At 34.0% G+C, this 20,725-nt stretch overlaps 1 protein-coding gene across 1 annotated transcript; it reads right to left on the reverse strand.

Annotated features, from left to right (window-relative positions):
- On the reverse strand, window positions 1-20,707 carry LOC144976931 (lipase maturation factor 1-like). The gene is made up of 13 exons (XM_078921544.1): window positions 20,329-20,707; window positions 19,026-19,317; window positions 15,663-15,868; window positions 14,881-14,990; window positions 13,399-13,409; window positions 12,556-12,704; window positions 11,957-12,022; window positions 11,045-11,212; window positions 9,607-9,787; window positions 8,633-8,786; window positions 7,563-7,746; window positions 6,756-6,868; window positions 1-5,000 (listed from the first exon to the last, which is right to left on the reverse strand). Exons 2-13 carry the CDS (start codon window positions 19,315-19,317, stop codon window positions 4,829-4,831), a joined length of 1,806 nt encoding a protein of 601 aa, XP_078777670.1. The 5' UTR covers window positions 20,329-20,707; the 3' UTR covers window positions 1-4,828.
- Window positions 20,708-20,725: the final 18 nt, after the last annotated feature.

A 20,725-nucleotide genomic window follows, 5' to 3' on the forward strand; every position in this document is an offset into this window, starting at 1 on the left:
AAACAACTAATTTTTTCAGTTTTTGGGCTTCACCCCCCCCCCCCCCCCCCCTAATAACTGATATAATATCCTGATAATGTTGTCACCTGTGAGGCAGGTTAATTGGTGGTGACCATTGCATTACATTCTCTAACACTCGGTAACCTTCATGCCTGTGAAAGTTTCAGAGTAAATAAAATATTTATATGTATAGGAAAACTTTAAATAAAGCAGAATATTTATAGGAAAACCTTAAATAAAAACATAGGAATGTTCAACATTTGTTTGTTTGTTTTGTTTTTAAGGCTTTTACAGCGCTTGTAATACATTAAGGTCATAACAGCGCCAGTAAAAAGGGAGAAAATGAGATAGTAAAAAGTTCTAGAATTACAATTAAAGCACCCAAGAAAAGGTAAGACGAAGGGGAATTGGTTCAAATAAGAAACATGTGTAGATTCCAAGAGCACACTATCAAAGTACTCAGTTTGAGATCACTAAAAGTCTCATCCAGACACAAGCACAGGTCCCCACTAAGAGGAATACATTCAAATGTTTTACAAATCAAATATAATATAAAGAAAACATAATACATTTACAACGAAAAAAATATCATCTCCCAAAACTAACTATACATTTGACTGTTTCCCTTTCAGCCAGGGCATCTGGCCAGGACCAGGACAAAACCAAGTAATCTCATTCTAAGACAAAGACAGAAAGCAAGTTGGAAAACAGATTTAGGGGAATAGAAGACTCAGTAAGTGACCTCCCTGCCCATTATGGGAGGTCAGGAACCCCACCCAGATGTTCATTGAATGAACAGATCGCTATTAACCCCAAATATGATCTTTGTTTTAAAAAAAAGAAGATTAACAGTTCTCGTGGCACTGTTAGGTATATCAGCACTTTGGGGAAAAGGAAGATGATGTGACAGTTCAAAGATAATAGATTATGTTTATCACCATTATTAAAACTTGGCTCGATGCCAATATGCCAGAGTACCAAACTGTAAGACTCTTAAAAGTATTGAAAAACTAGTAATATAACAGCTTTCAATAACAATAAAATACATAATAATAATAAGGAATGTTTAGGATCAAAATATTCAACAAAAACGGCCTGCCCTGATCAGATCAGGCTTTACATACAGTATTGTTGGCTGAGGAAAGAGTTTGAACCATTCTTGTTATTAATTTTGTTATTGTTTTAAAGCCGTTGTTGAATACTTTTGAATTTAGAAAACTACCAAATATACGCCTCTGGGGAATTTATACTATACAAACTTGGATGTTTTATAACACTGCGGTTTTTTATGCTGAGGCAACATTAAACACTCTTTGATTATCTGTACTACTGAGATGTTTTGCATTTCTTTTATCATCTACTTCTTTTCCTTCTTTCATCTAAGCCCGTCATTTTACTTTTCTTGGCACTTGCAACACAATGACCAGTTTGTGTTTCAAGTGCCGTTAAGTCTCTAAAAAACAATCAACAAAAATACCAAATAAAAGGTAAATGTAAGAAAAAGGAGATTAGTATGACCCTTAAAAAGGCAACAGTGTAAGTTCTCTCATCATTTGAATACAATCATAAATATGTTATTACCAACAGCTATGCAATTTGTTCTTTATTGAAGCCTGGGTCACATTGTAGTTTCAGTTCTCCTTTCTGAGAACGGTCATTGTTTGTTTTTGTTTTTAAGGGTTTTACGGCGCTTGTTTTGTTTTTGTTTTTAAGGATTTTACGGCGCTTGCAACACATTTAGGTTATATCAGCGCCAGTAAAAAGGAAGAAAATGGGATAGTAAAAAGTTCTAGAATTACAATTAAAGCACCCAAGAAAAAGTAAGACAAAGGGGAATTGAGAACAAATAGGGATCAGATGTAGATTCCAAGAGCATACCACCAATGTACTTAGTTTGAAATCACCTACAAGTCTCATCCAGACACAAGCACAAAATCCAACAAAGAGGAACACACTCAAATGCTTACATTATACATTCAAAATAAAAATAATAATACATAACAGAGAGATGATTTCCAAGGAAAAAAATATCATCTCCCAAAACAATAACTATGCATTTGACTGTTTCCCTCCCAGCTAGGATTCCGGCCAGTGCCAGGACAAAACCAAGTAATCTCATTCCGAGACAAAGACAGAAAGCATGTTGGATAACAGATATAAGGGGATAGAAGACAGTATGTACCTCCCTGCCCGCTATGGGAGGTCAGGATCCCCACCCAGTTACGGCGCTTGCAACACATTTAAGTCATATCAACGCCAGTAAAATGGAAGAAAATAGGATAGTGGAAAGATTCTAGATGTAAAATAAAAAGGACTTGGGGGGGGGGGGGGGAATGTAAGACAAAGGGGAGTGGTTCAAATAGGGTACAGAAGTAGATTCCAAGAGCACACTATCACTGTACTTAGTTTGAGATCACCTTAAAGTCTCACCCAGACACCAGCACAAAATCCCACTACGAGGAATACACTCAAATGCTTACATTATACATTCAAAATAACAAACATAACAATACATAACAGAGAGACGATTTACAAGGAAAAAAATTTCATCAATTATCATCTCCCAAAACAACTATGCATTTGACTGTTTCCCTCCGAGCCACTACAGTCAGGGCCAGGGAAAAACTAAGTAATCTCATTCCAAGACAAAGACAGAAAGCAAAATGGAAAACAGATATAGGGGGATAGAAGACAGAGTAAGTGCCACCCTGCCCACTATGGGAGGCCAGGAACCCCACCCCTGTGAGAACGGTCAGGTCTGTGTTTATTTTCAGATTAATAATGAGAGAAATTATTGTTTGTTGAGTTGGAGTGAACTGGAACTCCGCCTGTAAAGATTTGAACAATTATGAAAATTCTATCACTGAGGCAAAACAACTGAGTCAAACTTAACATAACAGTACTGCCATAGGCAAATTTACAAAAAGTAAAATCTTAATGAATATCCCAAAGAGCTTGGAAACAACTCAAAAATGAATTAATTTCAATTATCTCCAACTGAACAAATTACCATGGATAAGTTAGAGAGATAATAATAAATAAAATATTTATACTTTATTTATATTAAATTATTAAAAATTTTACACCAAGATTGTAAAAAATGTAAAATAATAGGAATGCCAATTGAGCCCCCTTACCCTGGAAAGTGAAAAAATCTTCAGGCAAGGAAAAATTCAACTTATTTATGAAAAACATGAATTTACATTATTTCCAGCCAAAGTGGTATCCCTACAATAAGCAGTGATCACTCTTGTGAAAATGATGGCACATTGGTAGGATCTATTATGAAGTTGCATCTTTAAATAAATCAACTTTTTGCATTTAAAAAATGTCAGTCACCACATCAAACGGCTACAGAACTTGCTGGATTCGAGCAAACTCTCAAAAGAAGAAAAAATAACCCTATACTCATGGGCAGTAACGACTTATTATGAGGGTAAAATTAAATAATTCAGCCCCAGCATGCCATATTGTAGAACGTGCTGGAATTCGGTGTGCTAGAATCTGGCGCGAACAGTATTGTGTTTGAATGAATAGAGTGTGATAACTGAACCTAAAATCGGGATGTAAAGCTTAGATAAAATGTATAAATGGAGGATGTCCAACTCACACAATGCAAGCATCATGTTCGGTAAAAAAATAAAATGTCCATGTGACTAACAGAAGCTAACCACAATCCTGTTATTTCATGGGAATAGTCATGTGATCTAAACACACATGACAAGTGTTATTGCAGAAGCTGCACTGTTTTTAACATTTATTTTTCTCGAAATCACCTCTCTCTCACTTACACGGTTAAAGTTGGACTCCCTCAATATGCTTTTTCAAAATGATGAGAACGAAATTAGTTTCTCATTTTGCAAAGGACTAAACTTTTGTATCTCTGATCATTTTAACTTTAAATTCATATATTGACATCTGCTTCACTCTCACATAATAGAGGCATCATCTCAAAACGGTAGTATGTTGGGGTTAAAAAGATGCCAAAAATAAATTTAAAATTAAAATGACCAAAATTATTAAATTTACCTTTTTACAGGTTTAAGAATTTGATATTAATTCTTCCCAATAAAACAAAAACTTGACCCAAGTTTCATAATTTTTACAATATAAATTCAAATATGTTAGCATCTAATTCATCCTGACTTAATACCGTTTTTAGGCAGTGGGTCACATATTATATCATCCAACTGTGCAGGATTTTTGTTATAGCTTTTATTGATTTAAAAAAAAACTTGTTTCTACATTGTGATACCTTAATTTTATTTTAATATAATTCACATTCTCAGTTTTACTGGTTGAAAATAAAACGAAAAGCGTACACAAATATGGATGAATAGAATGCTGAAAGGGTTCATTTATTTTTTTAGAACTAACTTTGGTAAAAACACAACTTCCTGGAGGTGAATTATTCAAATAATAATATAATAGAGGATCGGATCTGTTGTCTTCAAAGGCACTAAACAATACTTATAGTGAAGCTGCTACCAAAATATGTAGTTATATTACTACATTGATTATAATCAAACCATACAGACAAACACTCACGACTTCCACTGGTATTGCATTCCACAAAATGGTGTTAAGGCAGCATTATGTCACCCATATCGCCAAGATAATTTAATTAATGCTATAATCTTTACATTAAAATTATGCATGAATTCATATATATATAAATCTTTTTAAAAAAATAAAATTCAAACTGTATGATTTAATTTATATATACACAATATTTGTCCATAATATAACACAGAAGAAAACAATTAAACACCCAGTCCCAGCACACTTAATATGACTGCACTCTGTGCAATGAAAACTCCCAAGAATTCTACTGTTTTGGCAAACTCCATCCCATTTGCTTGAATATCGGTTGAAGAGATTGTAACGAGACTATAGGGAGATAACTTCCCATTTTCTTCCGTTTCCACCATGCCCCTTTCTTGGCCTCGGGGGAAAACAGTTTGGTGTAAGAGTAACGATAGTGTTCAGCTCTTACAAATCTGAAAAAAAAAAATTAAAATAAAAGAAAAGACTACTCTGTATAATTCAGTCAAGAAAGAATATTTTGAAAATTTTACAAAGAACCACTGTGCAAAAAAGATAACAAATCTATGCTCATGAGATTATGCATTTTTAAAATATAAAAAAAAGAAGCTTGTGTACGAAATATGTGGATGGATAAAGTGTGGTGTGTAAGTTGCGATGATAAAAGATTGAAAATTGACTCAATAATCTGAAATCTGAAATCAAAGTCTGATAATCACATTTTTGTGAAGCGGTGAGCATGCATTTGAATATTTGGCACCAATATATAACAGAGACAGTAATGAGACAGGTTTCTTTTAAAAACGTCTTAAAATGTATATATTTAATATGTAACATTGTAGAATTATATTGCTTTGTTTCATACTGCATGTGTGAGTGGTTGTATGTTTGAGTGAAAATTGTCAAGTTACTGTTAAGCACTTTGAGCTTGTTAAGATACCGAGGTAAGGAGCTATAAAAAAAACAAACAACATATATTATTATTATTATTATTATCTTTATTATTATTATTATATACTCAGCTTGGTGTTTTAACTTACAATAAATTTGTAGCCCTAATCAGCATTATTTTCACTCCATCGATTCTTGCTGAGAGACAACTGTCTTTTATCAACTGCCAACTCCAATGGGTGAAGAAAATCCATGTATTTTGTTTTTCTAATTAATTTCAATCAGTTTTAATCCCCTAAACATTCAAAGTTCATATTTAAGACTTTTACAACAATCAGTGTAGTGACTGGACGAAAATAGAGAATCCAATAAATTAATTCTAGTATTCTGGAATTCAATTTAGGGTGTGTCAATGATGAAATGGTCAGAAACTGGCCTTGGGATTAGAGGCTGATTATCAGTATAGTTTGATTATCAGTAAATACACTGGGTAAGTTTCCTTTGATCTGAGATTTTTTCTATTAAAAAAAAAATCATTTCCATTTAAAATGACGATCTTTAAAACAGAGGTATCACCTTTTAAATTATCTTAGGTGTTGTGTTCAAAACAACACAAAACTTTTTTTTTTCTTCTACTAAATCTATTAACTCATTCATATTTGATCAATTTTAAGGACAAGTTGCTTACCTGCATTATAAAAAAGTGTTAACAAATCTACTTGGATGATGATTTTTTAATATTTCATAAGGCCTCTTTCATTCATTTCAAAATTATTTAAATAATTTAACATGAAACACTTACATTATATGCTGAACAAAACTTCACTCTGACTTTTCTTTTTTTTTTTTAAATGAATAGAAAGTGATCATATGAGTTTTGAAAAATTACAAGATAGCCCATGTCCTTAACCCCCGATCCTCGACCGCTGTATAAACGTAACACACCATTCCCAACTCACTTACGCCGCAGTCGTTTAAGTGTAGCACACCTTTTCCAAGTGACATGGGCATCAGTTGTAACAGACCTGACCTTGATTCAGTAAAAATTCCATTGTGTTCTTTATGAAATAAAAGCCGAAGTTTGATTGGTTGATATTATTAGTTTCAGCCAATCAGCAAACAGTTTATTTAAGCTGTTTGGGTTGAGTATGAAGCTAGTTTTTGACGTAAGAAATGACACGATCAAACCCGAGTGACGCTGTATGTTAGCTACGTCAATCAAACTTGCTAGGCAAGTACTGGGAACCGGTCGTTATTTCCGGTTGACCCCAATGCGGTACAAGAGTTAATACCGTCCATTTATAGGATTGACATCTTACCGGGGAGGTTTCTTCCCTTTGAATGGATTATGACTGATGAGAGAATCTGTAATATTGGCATTGACCAGAAGTTTCCCAGCCAAGTGGACCAACCAAGGATTCTGTTGATAATTCTGAAAATGGAGCAACAATCAAATAATAACATATACAAATTATGGCAATGATGAGGGTGATAATAATAATAGAACAATAATAATAATAATATTGACAATAGTAATAATGTTTTATTAAGCATGGGCTGAAAATGATAGACAATCCAATAATTATCTTTCTTCGTTGTTACTACATTATATCTCATAAGTGAATGGCCCTTTTATGACATAAAGTAAAAAAGGTTAAACATTATGCGGGAAAAGTACAACACAAATTAAGAGGGTTAATAGGATTTAATAATAGTGCTTTAGTTAAATCCTGAGAAAGGTTTATATCTTCAAGACACCCTTTACAAAACCCATGACAAAATAATGCCATTGTTATTTCTGATGAACAATGTAACAAATAAGATATATACAGATCTGAAGTCAAGTGTCATACCACAAGACCACAAAGCTGCACTATAGGCAAATGTTTGAGTTGGGTGACTGCACGGTCAATGGCAATATTTTGATTATGAGGATGAATTCTTCTTTCCATCTATCCACACTTTACTATCAGGACAAATATGGTAGCACAGTGTTGAACAGCTTCAATTGCAGTAATAAAAATCCCGCATTTTTATAACCTAGGAGTGATCCTAGACTTGATGGAGGGCCAAAGCAAACTGAACATCTTCACCATTACACTGCAGCTATCTATAATATTATTCACCTGGAAAGCAGCAAACCACATAAGCCAGTCAAGTCTATAATGGTACGGTGATATTAAACATGGGCGTCGATAGATATTTCCTGGTTTGCAATGGAATTCATAATCTTCCCACAACGCATTGGGAGAATTTGGATCGGAACTGGATGTCCCTTGAAAGATGACCTCTGTCCTTTTCTTGGTGACACTGAAAGTAACAATTAGAACAAATTATTGTTTAAAAACAACAAAATGTAAAATTTAAAAAGTCCCATATCTGCTATATATGCCCAAGCATTTTACAAGGAGTCCCAAACCAACAGCAATACTTAATTCATAGTATGAGACAGGGCACATATAGGATCCATCATATTTTCTTTTCTTGATATAGACAGTGTTGTTATTAGCCAGGCACTAATTTTTACACCCAGGTGAGGGAATGTGAGTAAAGAGTCCTCTCCTGGGATTGCACCACCCACAACCGGACTTAAATCAGGGACTACGATCTCAGAAGCTGAGTGTGTACAACAAGACCTTAAGCCTAACAAATTTACACACATGAAAATAAATAAAATCAAGTGTGGAGCTTCAATTATGAGGGTAGAAAGTCAATGGCTTAATTTTTTTCTTCTTCCTCTTTATATAAACCAACTGACTCACTCAAACTGTAGATGTTGCATTCCCCCCCCCCCCCCCCCCAAAAAAAAAAAAAAAGAAGATACAGTAATTTCCTGATAGTATGTAGTGCAGCTTTAAAGGTCTCAATATTGCTCTGAAGCTTGACACCAGCAAATAAACTATTCCATAAATGTAAGGTAATTGGGGAAAATGTGTAAAGATGACTGTCAATATTAGATGGAGGAATATAAACAATTTGATACACCGACTATTTGGTCTTTATCCCAGGTTAATAAAAAATTGTTAGCCTCTTCTATCTAAAAAACCGTTATTGGTTAGCTACATCAACTTAGTCAATCGAAAAATATTTTGCAATTCATCAGCATCTTGTCCAAAGGATTGCGATGAATTATTATCAAACATTGCAGAAACTAATAAAATGAGCTATTAAAGAGTTAGTTCTTGACTGAACCCACCTTCCAAAGGCACCATAGGTGTTGACCAATCGTAATGGGTCAAAAGATGTATTCATGGCCTGCCTGGATGACAAAAGGTTTTGGACAACTGGGATACTTAAGTAGACCAGAAGCAACCCTAGGCTGATATTGAGTACATGACGAATGCATTGACCTGTAAGGAAGAATAAATAAAAGATAAAAGAAAAGTTGTCTTAGTTTAACCCTTAAACTGTGACTGTGAGGCAGAAAATCATGAATCTTATCTCTCATTATCACTGATTTGCTCATTACTGTAGATCTAACTATTTTTTTCCAAGAGTAGCTTGTCCTTCAGAGTTATAGGAAACATAAAGCTGAAGCTTATCCTAATTACTGTAGTGTAAACAGGCAGTGACAATTTGCTCATCACATCAATCACCAGCAGTCAGCTGGAGGAGTTGATGTGACCTACTTCATTACATGATGTGATGATTAGGACAAAAAAGCCTCACTTAAGCTGTTATTTCAAATACAAATCATTGAGTTTTTTCTTAACTTCTATCCTTAGACGACATTTTCTCCCCTCCATTTTACAGCTTTCTTTATCTGTGTGTGTGCACTACAGCAGTTGTTTGCGTAGTGATGTGAACATAAATGCATTATATAATGCTCATATTCTTTACACAACATACTTACCCATGACTTTTTTGAGTTTTTGCTATTATTTTCCATACATTGCATCTTGTTTTCTTTCAAAATCCTATTTCATCATTGTATCATTGATTACATACAGCAGCACACTCAGACACACACACACACACACACACACACATTCATACACATAAGCACACAAACAAATCAAATTAAAACATATATGATTTTGTAACCAGTAACTTTTAGATATTTTCAAATTTATATTGAATCAACGATATGGTAAACCTTTTCTGCTGTCCCAGATTTTTTAACTAAAGCATGCTGGACTAATTTTTAAGTAATTTCTTGCACCAACTTACCAAGAGTCAATTTCTGCGCTTTTGTCTTTGCCTCACTGACAATCTTCATAACTTTTGTCTTTGGACTGCCACTCCCTGATGAAAACATCCAAGCCAAGCTGGCATCGTCAAAGCATGCTAGACTTGGAGCAATCGTCAACCAATTTAGAAAGCTTAAATTGCCACTTATGATGAGAACTACCTGTGAAAAGGACGATAAAATAAACATCTTTTTTTACTGTCTTTGTATTAATAAGAGATCAGGAATGGGGGTACTAAGAAGCACTGTGTGATAAGCACCATTTCCCCATCATTACATAACAACACATGCTAGAGTACATTGCCTATAAAACTGGCTCTATCGTAATGCTTATGATTGTGTTTGTCAATTCTAGAAGCTTGTCAACATGTCTTAACACATAAAGTTCCACCAAAAGTTTTAATTCTCATTTCACACGACTGTTGTGGCTTTTTAGTAAATAATGGTTAGACAAGCAGTTATATAGGACAATTCTAAGGACAAGTGGGGTATCCATAAATTTTTAAAACACGCAAACTTTCTCTCACTTAAAAAAAAAAAAAAGGTCACCAAGCCAAGTTTTGTTCACAACACACTATCAATGCTTCGTGTTAAACCTTGTAATATAAAAAAAAATGAATGATCCTTAATTGAAAGAGGTTTCTAAAAAAAGGCTCCCAAGTAACTCTGTCAAAACGTGTTCATAAGAAGGGATAGTATATTGTCCTTAAAACTTTTCAGATGTGTAATATGAGTATTTATGAATTAGAATGGAAAGTAGGATAAAGGTGTAATGAACATAATCAGTGATCAAATGGGTGACCATTATTGCAAAACTCTGACTAAAGCACTGTGTCCTTATGCAAGCCACTTTACGCACATTGCCCAACTCGACTTAGGTGTGAACGAGTACTGGTTATAAGTGGTGACTTAAAATAAAAAAGTTCTAATTTTTTTTTTTTAAGGGTGCTTAAAAGCACTGAATGAAATGGAAAATAGGTCTCATATGACTTGTATGGTGTAAAACGAAACCTTGCGAAGGACACTGGGAATGGTGAATACATGGAAATGAGTATTATAATCGCAGTAGCTCAGCTGTACAGTGTCTTTGTCGTGTCACAAAAGTTATGCTCAGCCAGGTCACTGGCTGAATTGGTGACAGGGATCATGGAAAATTCTGGTCTTAGTCTTAGCATTGTATTTTTAGGTAAGCACTAAACACATATCACAACCCTCGACTCAGGCATGGATAGATATTGTAGGAGTGTTGCTACAAAAAAAAAGCCTAACAGGAGACCAATATTGTATGAAATAGAAATATGGTTCCAAATGGATTGGGGAAATTAATGAAGCATTGTGAAGAACACTGAACATGGTAAATCTGTGGAAACGCACTAAATATATGCTAATATTTATCTATTATTTTTTATTTCTAGTTACCTGGAAGAATATCTGTATTGCCCCTCCTACCGTGCAGAACTTATGTGGCAGAAGAAGTAGGACTGGAGCAACGAGCTCAATGAAGTGATTGGACAATACCTCCATCTTGTGAACGGGTTCCGGTGACTGGTGCAGAAAATAACTGATGGGGTTGGGAACTGGTTGGGTCTGGAAACAAAGAAGAAAAAAAACCAACAAAACTTGTTATTTGTTTTCTTATTCATAACCACGTGTAATACTAGTAAAGGAATTATACTTGCGCTTTTTGCTTCAGTTAATAATAGCTAGCCCTGCCCTACCCCCTCCCTTTCCATGTTTAATAAATTATTTTAATTTCTTTTTTCTTCTCTTTTAAAAAGGGGCATAAAGTCACAGTATTGAGAGCTGTTCAATCCTAATAATAATAATAATAATAATAATAATAATAATAATAATAATAATAATAATAATAATAATAATAATAATAATAATAATATTAATAATAATATTTCTAAAGCGCTTAATGCAAAGGCGTCAAATCGCTTTAAATAGGTCAACTGCATAAGGCTTATAGTGTAGAATAAAATCCTGCACACACTCACACGTCGGCTCCCGCATATTACTTATACTCATATTCACAAAAAAGTACACATGACAAATGGCAGTTTAAGATACACAAGAGAAACTACATTAACTGACAGCTATTCACAATAGGTATTTATCGAAAATCATCATCATCACAACAGAAATAAAAGTCCTCTCGTAATTCAGAATTGTTACTGTCAGCTTCTGCTTTATCTGATACTGTTATATACAAACCTTTTCATACTTATATCTAAAACCAGTATTTCCTCCATATTCGTCACTTTGATACAGTCTCAAAAAAAAACAAAAAAACATCAGTGGATGACTTTTTCTATTATGAAGGTTTACCTGATAATGGTAGTTCATACACGTCAGATCACGCCAGCACTTGTCTCCCCGAATTTTTATCAGGCCCTGAAAATGAAAAGCAGACAAAGTCACTTTGCACCAGTACATTCACAAATAAAAGGGCGTTTTGTGGTTCAGTTGGTCGAGCATTCAACTCATTCACATACAGAACTGATTTATACAACATATGTTTATGCCCCCCCCCCCCTCCCACCCCCCTTTGCGCCACTATGAAAGGTTTAGTAAATATCAATATATTTAATAAAAGAGATATGTCCTCTATATATATATTATCATCATCATCATCATCATCATCATCATCATCATCATCATCATCATCGTCGTCGTGGTCATCATCATCATCATCATCAATATTATTATTCTTATTATTATTGTTATTATTATTATCATTATTATTATTATCATTATTATTATTATTATTATTATTATTATTATTATTATTATAAAAATTTATATTATTAATATCATCATCAGTATTTACAGAAATAAAAGCCCTCTGCACACACACACACACACACACACACACACACACACACACACACATTATTAAATCAATCTAAAACACAATTGATACTAACAGCTCCAAGCATGATACGAAAGATGAGCCACCTATAGGCCATGATGATTATGAATGGTGTGGGAGTCGACTTGGGAACGGAGGACAAAGACAACATAGGACATAGAAATATGGTAAGAAACCCTGTCTCCAGTAACTGACTCTCCCAGCCTGGAGGAAAAAAAAATTAAGATGAAGTATGTATTTCCATTGTAAAATCATGAAAAAAACCTGGAGAACAAGAAGATATATGTCATGTATGAAGACTACATTTTCCGTGATAAAATCATGAAAAAAAACCAAGTTCAATTACAAAAGGATAAATAGTATAAATTGAGCTATGACCAGGTGACTGCAAAACAAATAAGTAACGCTAAATTGATATTTTACAGGGCATTTTAAAACGTTGACAGTTTTGAGATATAATCTATACGTCCTTTAAAAGATGTAACTGGACTTATTTTGTAGTTTTGAAATTACATGTTAGATTTTATAAAATTTTTGATGCCAAATATCCTTAATAAAAACAGATGAAAGGTGCTTTCCTAATTTTGATGGAAGACATGCTAGTTCAAATACGGAAGGATAACTAGTATAAATGAAAATACAGAACAGACTGATCATGAGAAGAAAAAAAACACACACAAAAAATCACAACAGAACAGATAGCAGTCTTATTTTCAAAAAAGGCCCAAAGAGAAATAAAAGATGGTATGTCTACTTTAAAGTTGAACAAAATTAAGAGGAGTAAAATACTGATAGTAAACAATTGACTTAATTAATATATGTTAATATGGAGAGAGAAAAAACTAGACTTGACGATCAAATGGCTTGTCAGTCAGAGCTTCACATTATGCCTACTTACCAAATGAGAACCTGGGGATTAAAGTAAGAATTTATAAATTACACATACAGTATTCATCGTTTTAAACTATTGGAATGAAGCAAATCTAGTATTCTCCTTAATGCTGTTTAAATTCATGACTAAATATTTGGTGGTGCAATTTTCAGTGCAATAAACCCTTCTCCTCCACTCCACACAAAATTTAAAAAAAAAAAAAGGGGGGGGGGGGGGGTAGGTGTGTGAAGGGGAAGTTATTTTCATTCATTGTTAATTACACACAAAATTATAGAAAAAGTGGATGAGGGGTGGTGGTGGTGGTGGGAGTAATATTGAAGTACAAGCCTAAAACTATGTAAGCAAATTACCAATACTTGAGGATATGGTACTAGTAGCTCAATTGGTAGAGCACTGACGGACAATTAAATAAACAAGATTGTTCCAATCTAACTGAGGCTAGAATTGATTATTGACTATTCTGTCCATTCAATAACGACTACGTAAATAAAAGGGACTAATTTGGGAGGACAGGATTTCACAATACAATCAGTCCAAAAGGATGTAAGCAATAGTGTGTGCCTGATTAACATTACAATTTAAAAGCCATGATAAACTTAGACTCAGTAAACCTTTAATTCTAAAAAGTTACTATTTTTATTTACATATAGCTCTAATGGTATAGTGTACTTGGTTCATGAGCAGAGCAGTTTGAATTCTTGATAGTGTTTTTTTCAAATCTCTCTGTTCCTCTAACAATAATGGGTAGCTTGAGGTTAGAAGTATTTTGTAATAATAGAGTAGTCTCTTATATACAGGAAGCAATCAATTGTAACTGTCGGTCAAATACTCAAATACACCTGGTTAGACTATAGCTCAATGGGTGTTATGGCTCTGAAGGATTTAAACACTAATTAAATTATTAATAATATTAATAATAACAATAATAATAATAATAATAATAATAATAATAATAATAATAATAATAATAATAATAATAATAATAATATAATAATAATAATAAATAATAATAATGATAATAATAATGATAATAATAATGATAATAATAATAATAATAATAATAATAATAATAATAATAATAATAATAATAATAATAATAATAAATAATAATAATAATAATAATATCAATACAATGTATTTGTTGAGTGCTATACCATATCACATGGAAGTGCTCAGAGTGCTTTACATGGGCATCAACTATTAAATTTGGAAAAGAAAAAAGACTTAGGATACTTTTTAAACATGTATTCCGATGAAGAATGCTGTAATTCTTTTGAAAAGTTGTTCCATAGGGCTGGGACGTTTCTAGAAAAATATCATTCTCAACATGATACGTAAAAGCTCTTTCCTTGAGTAACAAGCAAGTTTTTTATTGGATGACGAGCAAAGGGATCAGATTGGTATATACAACTCCAGTTTATCGAAAGATAAGTTGGTTGACATGTAATGAGATTTTACTGGAACTATGTGCTGAATATAAACACTCACCACGTTTGCCCAATGTTGACCAAGGAATGATATAGTAGCCATTGAAGTAGCAACAGAGGCCAATTAGCTGCTCCTTTAACCATCATAAAGATAGAAATACATAGACCAGCCTGAGGGAGAAGAATATAAAAAGATGAAAAAATAACCTTTGACAATTACCAGATCCAGTTAAGTCAGATTCTTTAAGTGATGAATATTGTCAGATTTATTTGTATTACAAACAAAATAAAAAAATCGATCACATTTGGTCATTTTTAGTCGATAACAAGTATAAAACAAAGTCAAAGAAAAATCTAGCCAATTATAGACAAATAAAAATTAATCCGAAACAAACCCCAGATAAGCTCACATACAATAGCTTTATTTAAAAGGAATGCAAGGCTATCATATGATTATTTGAAAGCCCCATTTCTTAAGTCCTCAGAAAAACCTAAAATGGAAGCTTTATATTAATGAAGTTCAATATATTTGCCAAGGGTTTTAAGTGACAAATAAATATGCTTTTTCACTTCTATACATATATTTTTTCGAAGTATTTGAAATCATATAAATACTTTTACTGGAAAACCCACTATTCATAGGGGACTTCTACAATTGTCCTAATACCACGGTTCTATCAAAGTTTCATTACAATTACAGACATTAAAACAATGTCAAGATCAGATTTTTATCAAGGTCCGGGCAGAACATAACAATTTAAATTAAAAACTCAACAGGTAAAAAATAAATAATTTGACATTAAAAAATAATTAACCCATTTATATCTAAATAATATTACCTACCCAGGCAATTGCATCCAGCCAGAAATTCAAATGCTGATGGTAGTCTACAAACCATAACAACGTTGGGGCATAGGAAAGTAGAGAGAATTTCTTGTCAGAACCTCCAACATGTTGCTGAATATTGTCCAGATGGAGTTGGGCGGGCAGCAAACCATCCTTACCAATCAACTCTTTGTTTTGAAGAAGGCTGACCAAATAGGCAAAACCTAAATCGGGCACATGAACAATGACTTGTTGATGAATATCAAAGTTGATTCAATTCACACTATCAAATCAGAAATTGACTCAAAGAATGAATCAAATTTCATAATATGGTATTATGTAACCATCAGACAATAATAATAATAATACAGTGCACTCTGGATACGTCGACGTTGCCTAAGTCGATTTTTACCCAAGTCGATTTTTTTTCTTGGTCCCTCCCCCTTCTTCCTATACAACATTAGTAAAAAATAAAAAAACTCCACATAAGTCGATGTCGCTTAAGTCGATGTTCTTATCACTCATGACAACAAAAAAATCACAAATAAACAAGTATTTCCATTGGTTAAAAAAGCTACCAGTAAGAATTTTAAGTGGTTAAGAATATCCGCGAACGATTGGCGTACATCGATGTGATGTAGGTGCTTTGCCTGACGTCCGTGTTCAATGTACATGAGCAGTATTGAATAACTTTAATTTCTCCATCTCAAATTTTACATTGTCGCAACTTCAAGTTCAAGATTTTTTTTTTGTTCTAATCCCAGGCCATCCTATGTAATGGCCCTCTTAATTAGTATCAATTTTATCAAGAAGAATTCAAGTCAAGTCTACAACTACAATGGCAAACCTATCGCGGAAAAGGAAGATTCGATGCATTTGGAAAGTTTGGCATGCGACAGAAAATCATCGCATAGGAAATTGGCATACCAGCTATTTCTGTCTCGACGATTTACAAGAAGCATGACCTTGACCTGGAGGCTCCTACCCTTCTGCTTTTCGCGGAATAATTTCACTTAATTGGTATACATTCCACATTCAAGGCAAAAATTCCGCTTTTCACCTTTCCCATCAAGGAAAATTTTTTTAAAAAATCTCTAGCGAAAAAAAAGTGAGCTATGGCTTATTTCGTCATCTCCTATGGTCAATCAACACACATTGTATGTCTGATTAGTCTCTTCAAAGTGTGTGCTGCTGATGTCGGATAATATTTTATGTTTGGGAGGGGGGTTGATCGAAGTATTATTATCATTATTATTGTGACTCCGATTCGTGAGGTCAATGACCTTGGTAATATTATATGTTGGCTTCAATCGGTAATAATATTATTTGAGTACGGTCAGCTTCTTTCCCTATTTAATTTTAGCCCTGTGTCCGTGTGTTTGTGTGTGTATATATACCGGCACGCGCATTTGCTTGATTAGGTGTGCGTATGTGGGTGGGGGGGGAGGAGGAGGGTCCTGATAAGGTTAAATCCATCCATTCAATGCTTTGCTCTCAGACGGCCAGGACTTGTGTGTTCTCTATTATTATTTGACCCCATTCTTAGTCTTTACACAATCTGTACATTTTTACACATTTTTTTATTTTTAATCATTTGAGTACTTTTGGATTGTTTATTACATTTTCTGTTGCAAAGCATGTCATAGTCAATAACAATAAGTTGATTCCGCTTTTTTAAATCTTAAATTCCGATTTTTATGTATTCTGATTCCTCTATGGGGCTATTGGGGGTAGGAGCCTCTGATGACCACTACAGAGACCGCGCGATATGAAGGGACATACTTATTCTATATTGGTTTGCTTTGTTCAAATGAATTTTTGCTCATTTGGTTACCCTCCGGTTAAGTTGATTTTCGGATAAGTCGATTTTTTTTCTCGGTTCCCCTGGGCATCGTCTTATCCGGAGTCCACTGTAATAATAATAATAATAATAATAATAATAATAATAATAATAATAATAATAATAATAATAATAATAATAATAATAATAATAGGCAAAGGCTATTCGGACCCGAGTCTGAATTGCCTCCCATGACAATTCGGACCCCAAGTCTGAATTGCTTCCCGTGGCAATTCGGACTCGAGTCTAAACTAAATAGAACTCCGTGGCTAACCAGGGTCGAGTCTGAATAGTCTCCAATGGATCTTTGATTTGGAATACTGCAATGCAATGCGCCCGAATGATGAACTTATCATTCGTATCATTAGTGAAACTCTCAGTTACTATTCCATTTGCATTTATAGAAACCGTATTAGTCCTAAACACACATACACACACTCACGAGTATCTCTAAGTCATTAAAAACAGAATAACCCCCCCCCCCCCCCCCCCCAACAACCATTTCCACAACCCAATTAATTTTAATTAAAAAAGAATTAAGATACTGCCTTTTGTCATAGTGCCTTTTAAATAAAACGCTCAATGCCCAAAGTCATATTATTCTCCTTTCCCCGCAGTTTAATAGCGGCCGCAAATGACAAATTATATTAATGTAGAGATATGTCATGCATGTATCTTGTGCAACACGCTCATGGCAAATCAAACAAATCTTCCAATCATTACACAAAGACACTTTTATCTATGCGAGGGCAAATTGATTGTTAACGTTAACAATAGCGACTACAATTGTAATCTCCCAAAGACCACGAATATTTAGATCGATGTTTTGTTTTGTTTGTGTTTTTTATTTTTTAAAGGCGCTTGCGACACATTTAGGTCATGTCAGCGCCAGTAAAAAGGGAGAAAATTGGATAGTAAAAAGTTCTAGAATTACAATTAAAAAGTACCCAAGAAAAAGTAAGACAAAGGGGAATTAGTTCAAATGCAGATTCCAAGAGCACACTACCAGTATACTTAGATTGAGAGCACCTAAATGTCTCATCCTGACACAAACACAGGTCGCCTTCTCAAATTCTTTCAAGGTTTGCATGAATTCGTTGAAAGAATCAAAATAGATCACCGCTTTTGAAGCTACCACGCTTCACTTTCGACCCAGCTTCCACTTCCGACACTTCCTGTGATTGCGCAGGCACATTGTGGCAGGAGTCCGAATTGCCATGGGAAGCAATTCAGACTCGGGTCCGAATTGCCACTTCGATTATGATAATAATAATAATAAGAAGAAGAAGAAGAAGAAGAAGAAGAAGAAGAAGAAGAAGAAGAAGAAGAAGAAGAAGAAGAAGAAGAAGAAGAAGAAGAAGAAGAAGAAAAAGAAGAATTCAAACCATGATTTTTCCTATAATTTTTATCTTGCATCAATATTGCAAATCAGCTTTCCAGTGAAGCATTTATTTCTCTGTGAAAACAGTAAGGTCTAATGCCAATTAGAGTAAAATTCAACCCAGATTGCAAAACTTTAAAGGGATTAAATTCAAACTTACAATATATAAAACCCATGTAGCGAATCATGACTATTCTAGTCAACCATAATGATCCTCTTAAATCTACATCAGTAGCATCATTTTTTGTCGTTGTCGGAGTTAATAAATTATCCGTTGTTGCAGATATCTCCTTCTTGGACACTAGTTTATCTCCATCATTTCGCCTCTCAATGCTTTCTTCCATGTTATCTATTCCCTCATCGCTGTGGTCTTCTCTGTGAGCTGGTTTTTCTGGTGATAATGGCAGCTGTTTGTGTTTATCACTGTCACTGATCGCCATAACTTCTTTCATCTAATGAAGATAAAATATACAAAAATGGATGTAGTATGAGCAGTAATGAGTTGGCATGATTCAAACCATGATTTAAAACCCCACAAAACTTGACCTTTTAATTGAACAATGTCCAATAAATAAATTCAAAAAGCTTCACAAGGTAGCAAACAGCAATTGTAGGACTAGACATAACACATGTAAAGCATTATTACTATCTATACCTCACCTGGCCCTAAGTTGTCAACCTGCATCTTTTCTGTCGCTTTTAAAAGTAGGCCACCAAGTAGTTTTAGATCTGCCGAACTCATGAGAGCAGTAATGCTTAGATCACCAAATGGGATTGATTTGACATGGGCTCTTAACACATTATTATTAGTACGGCTGCCTCTATTCTCACCCCCCCGGCCGATTGGATTACCGAAAAAAACGTCGCCGGCTTTTTGCGATTTGGATTTGATTGATTTTTTTAAAAATTGTGCAACTTGTGACAAGAAACTTAACAAATTACTGCATTACAACCTTTGGATTAAACATACAACAATTGTGGACTACTGGACTACTATTATGAAGACTACCGGGGGGTGAGAATAGTCACTTCGTATTAGTACTATGAGAGTATTACTGCATATAATTATTCATACCCTAGATCATCAAAGGAATTGAAAACGTAATTCGCTAGACACATTAAACTATCATCATCATATAATTTATTCATACTCATGCACTTGTACTTGTATACAGGAACAGGCTTATTATTTCTCGCCATCATTTTAATTGTTACTTTTAATGTTGAAAAAAAAAAATAGAAGAAAATGAGAGAGAGAAAAAAATAAAGAAAGAAAGAGAGAGAGAGAGAGAGAGAGAGAGAGAGAGAGAGAGAGAGAGAGAGAGAGAGAGAGAGAGAGAGAGAGAGAGAGAGAGAGAGAGAGAGAGAGAGAGAGAGAGCGCATAAAAACATGTCTAATCTTCTTGAAGTTCATCTGATTCTGATTCAGTGGTGGATTTGACTTTAGATGAATGATCACTAACCGGCAATCAGAATCCGACTCAGACCTGATTCTGAGGCTGTCTTAGATCCGATCCCGAGTCAAGGAATAATATTCTTTCCTTTTTAAAATCTGCTTCGTGTAGATCTACGAGAGAGCTACACGTAAGCCTACAACTTGTGCAGAAGACAGATATTCAATAAAAATAAACCAACATTTTTAACGATCGGCTAATATATACTGTTTGAGCTAAAACACAAATGTAGGCCCAAATTTGCATGTACAAATTGAAGTAATTCTTACCTTTAAAAAGGTAAACTAATTGTATAGCCTACTTGCAGTTTTGTAAGAAGAGAATTATTTATTTTATCTTTCGGAATCTGTTAATTCAAATTTTAAGTTATATTTTATATTCATGTAATATTTTCAAATTGTAGTTT

This window comes from Berghia stephanieae, chromosome 7, assembly GCF_034508935.2.
Source record: "Berghia stephanieae isolate SIO BIC M18660-M18661 chromosome 7, UCSD_Bste_1.3, whole genome shotgun sequence".
Lineage (NCBI taxonomy): Eukaryota > Metazoa > Mollusca > Gastropoda > Nudibranchia > Aeolidiidae > Berghia > Berghia stephanieae.

Coding starts and splice junctions, on each gene's coding strand:
- LOC144976931 (XM_078921544.1), bottom strand. CDS start 19,317: ATGAAAGAAGTTATGGCGATCAGTGACAGTGATAAACACAAACAGCTG. Junction 14,991..15,662: donor GGCTGGATGCAATTGCCTGG/GTAGGTAATATT, acceptor CTTCTCCCTCAG/GCTGGTCTATGTATTTCTAT. Junction 8,787..9,606: donor AGCGCAGAAATTGACTCTTG/GTAAGTTGGTGC, acceptor TCTTCCTTACAG/GTCAATGCATTCGTCATGTA.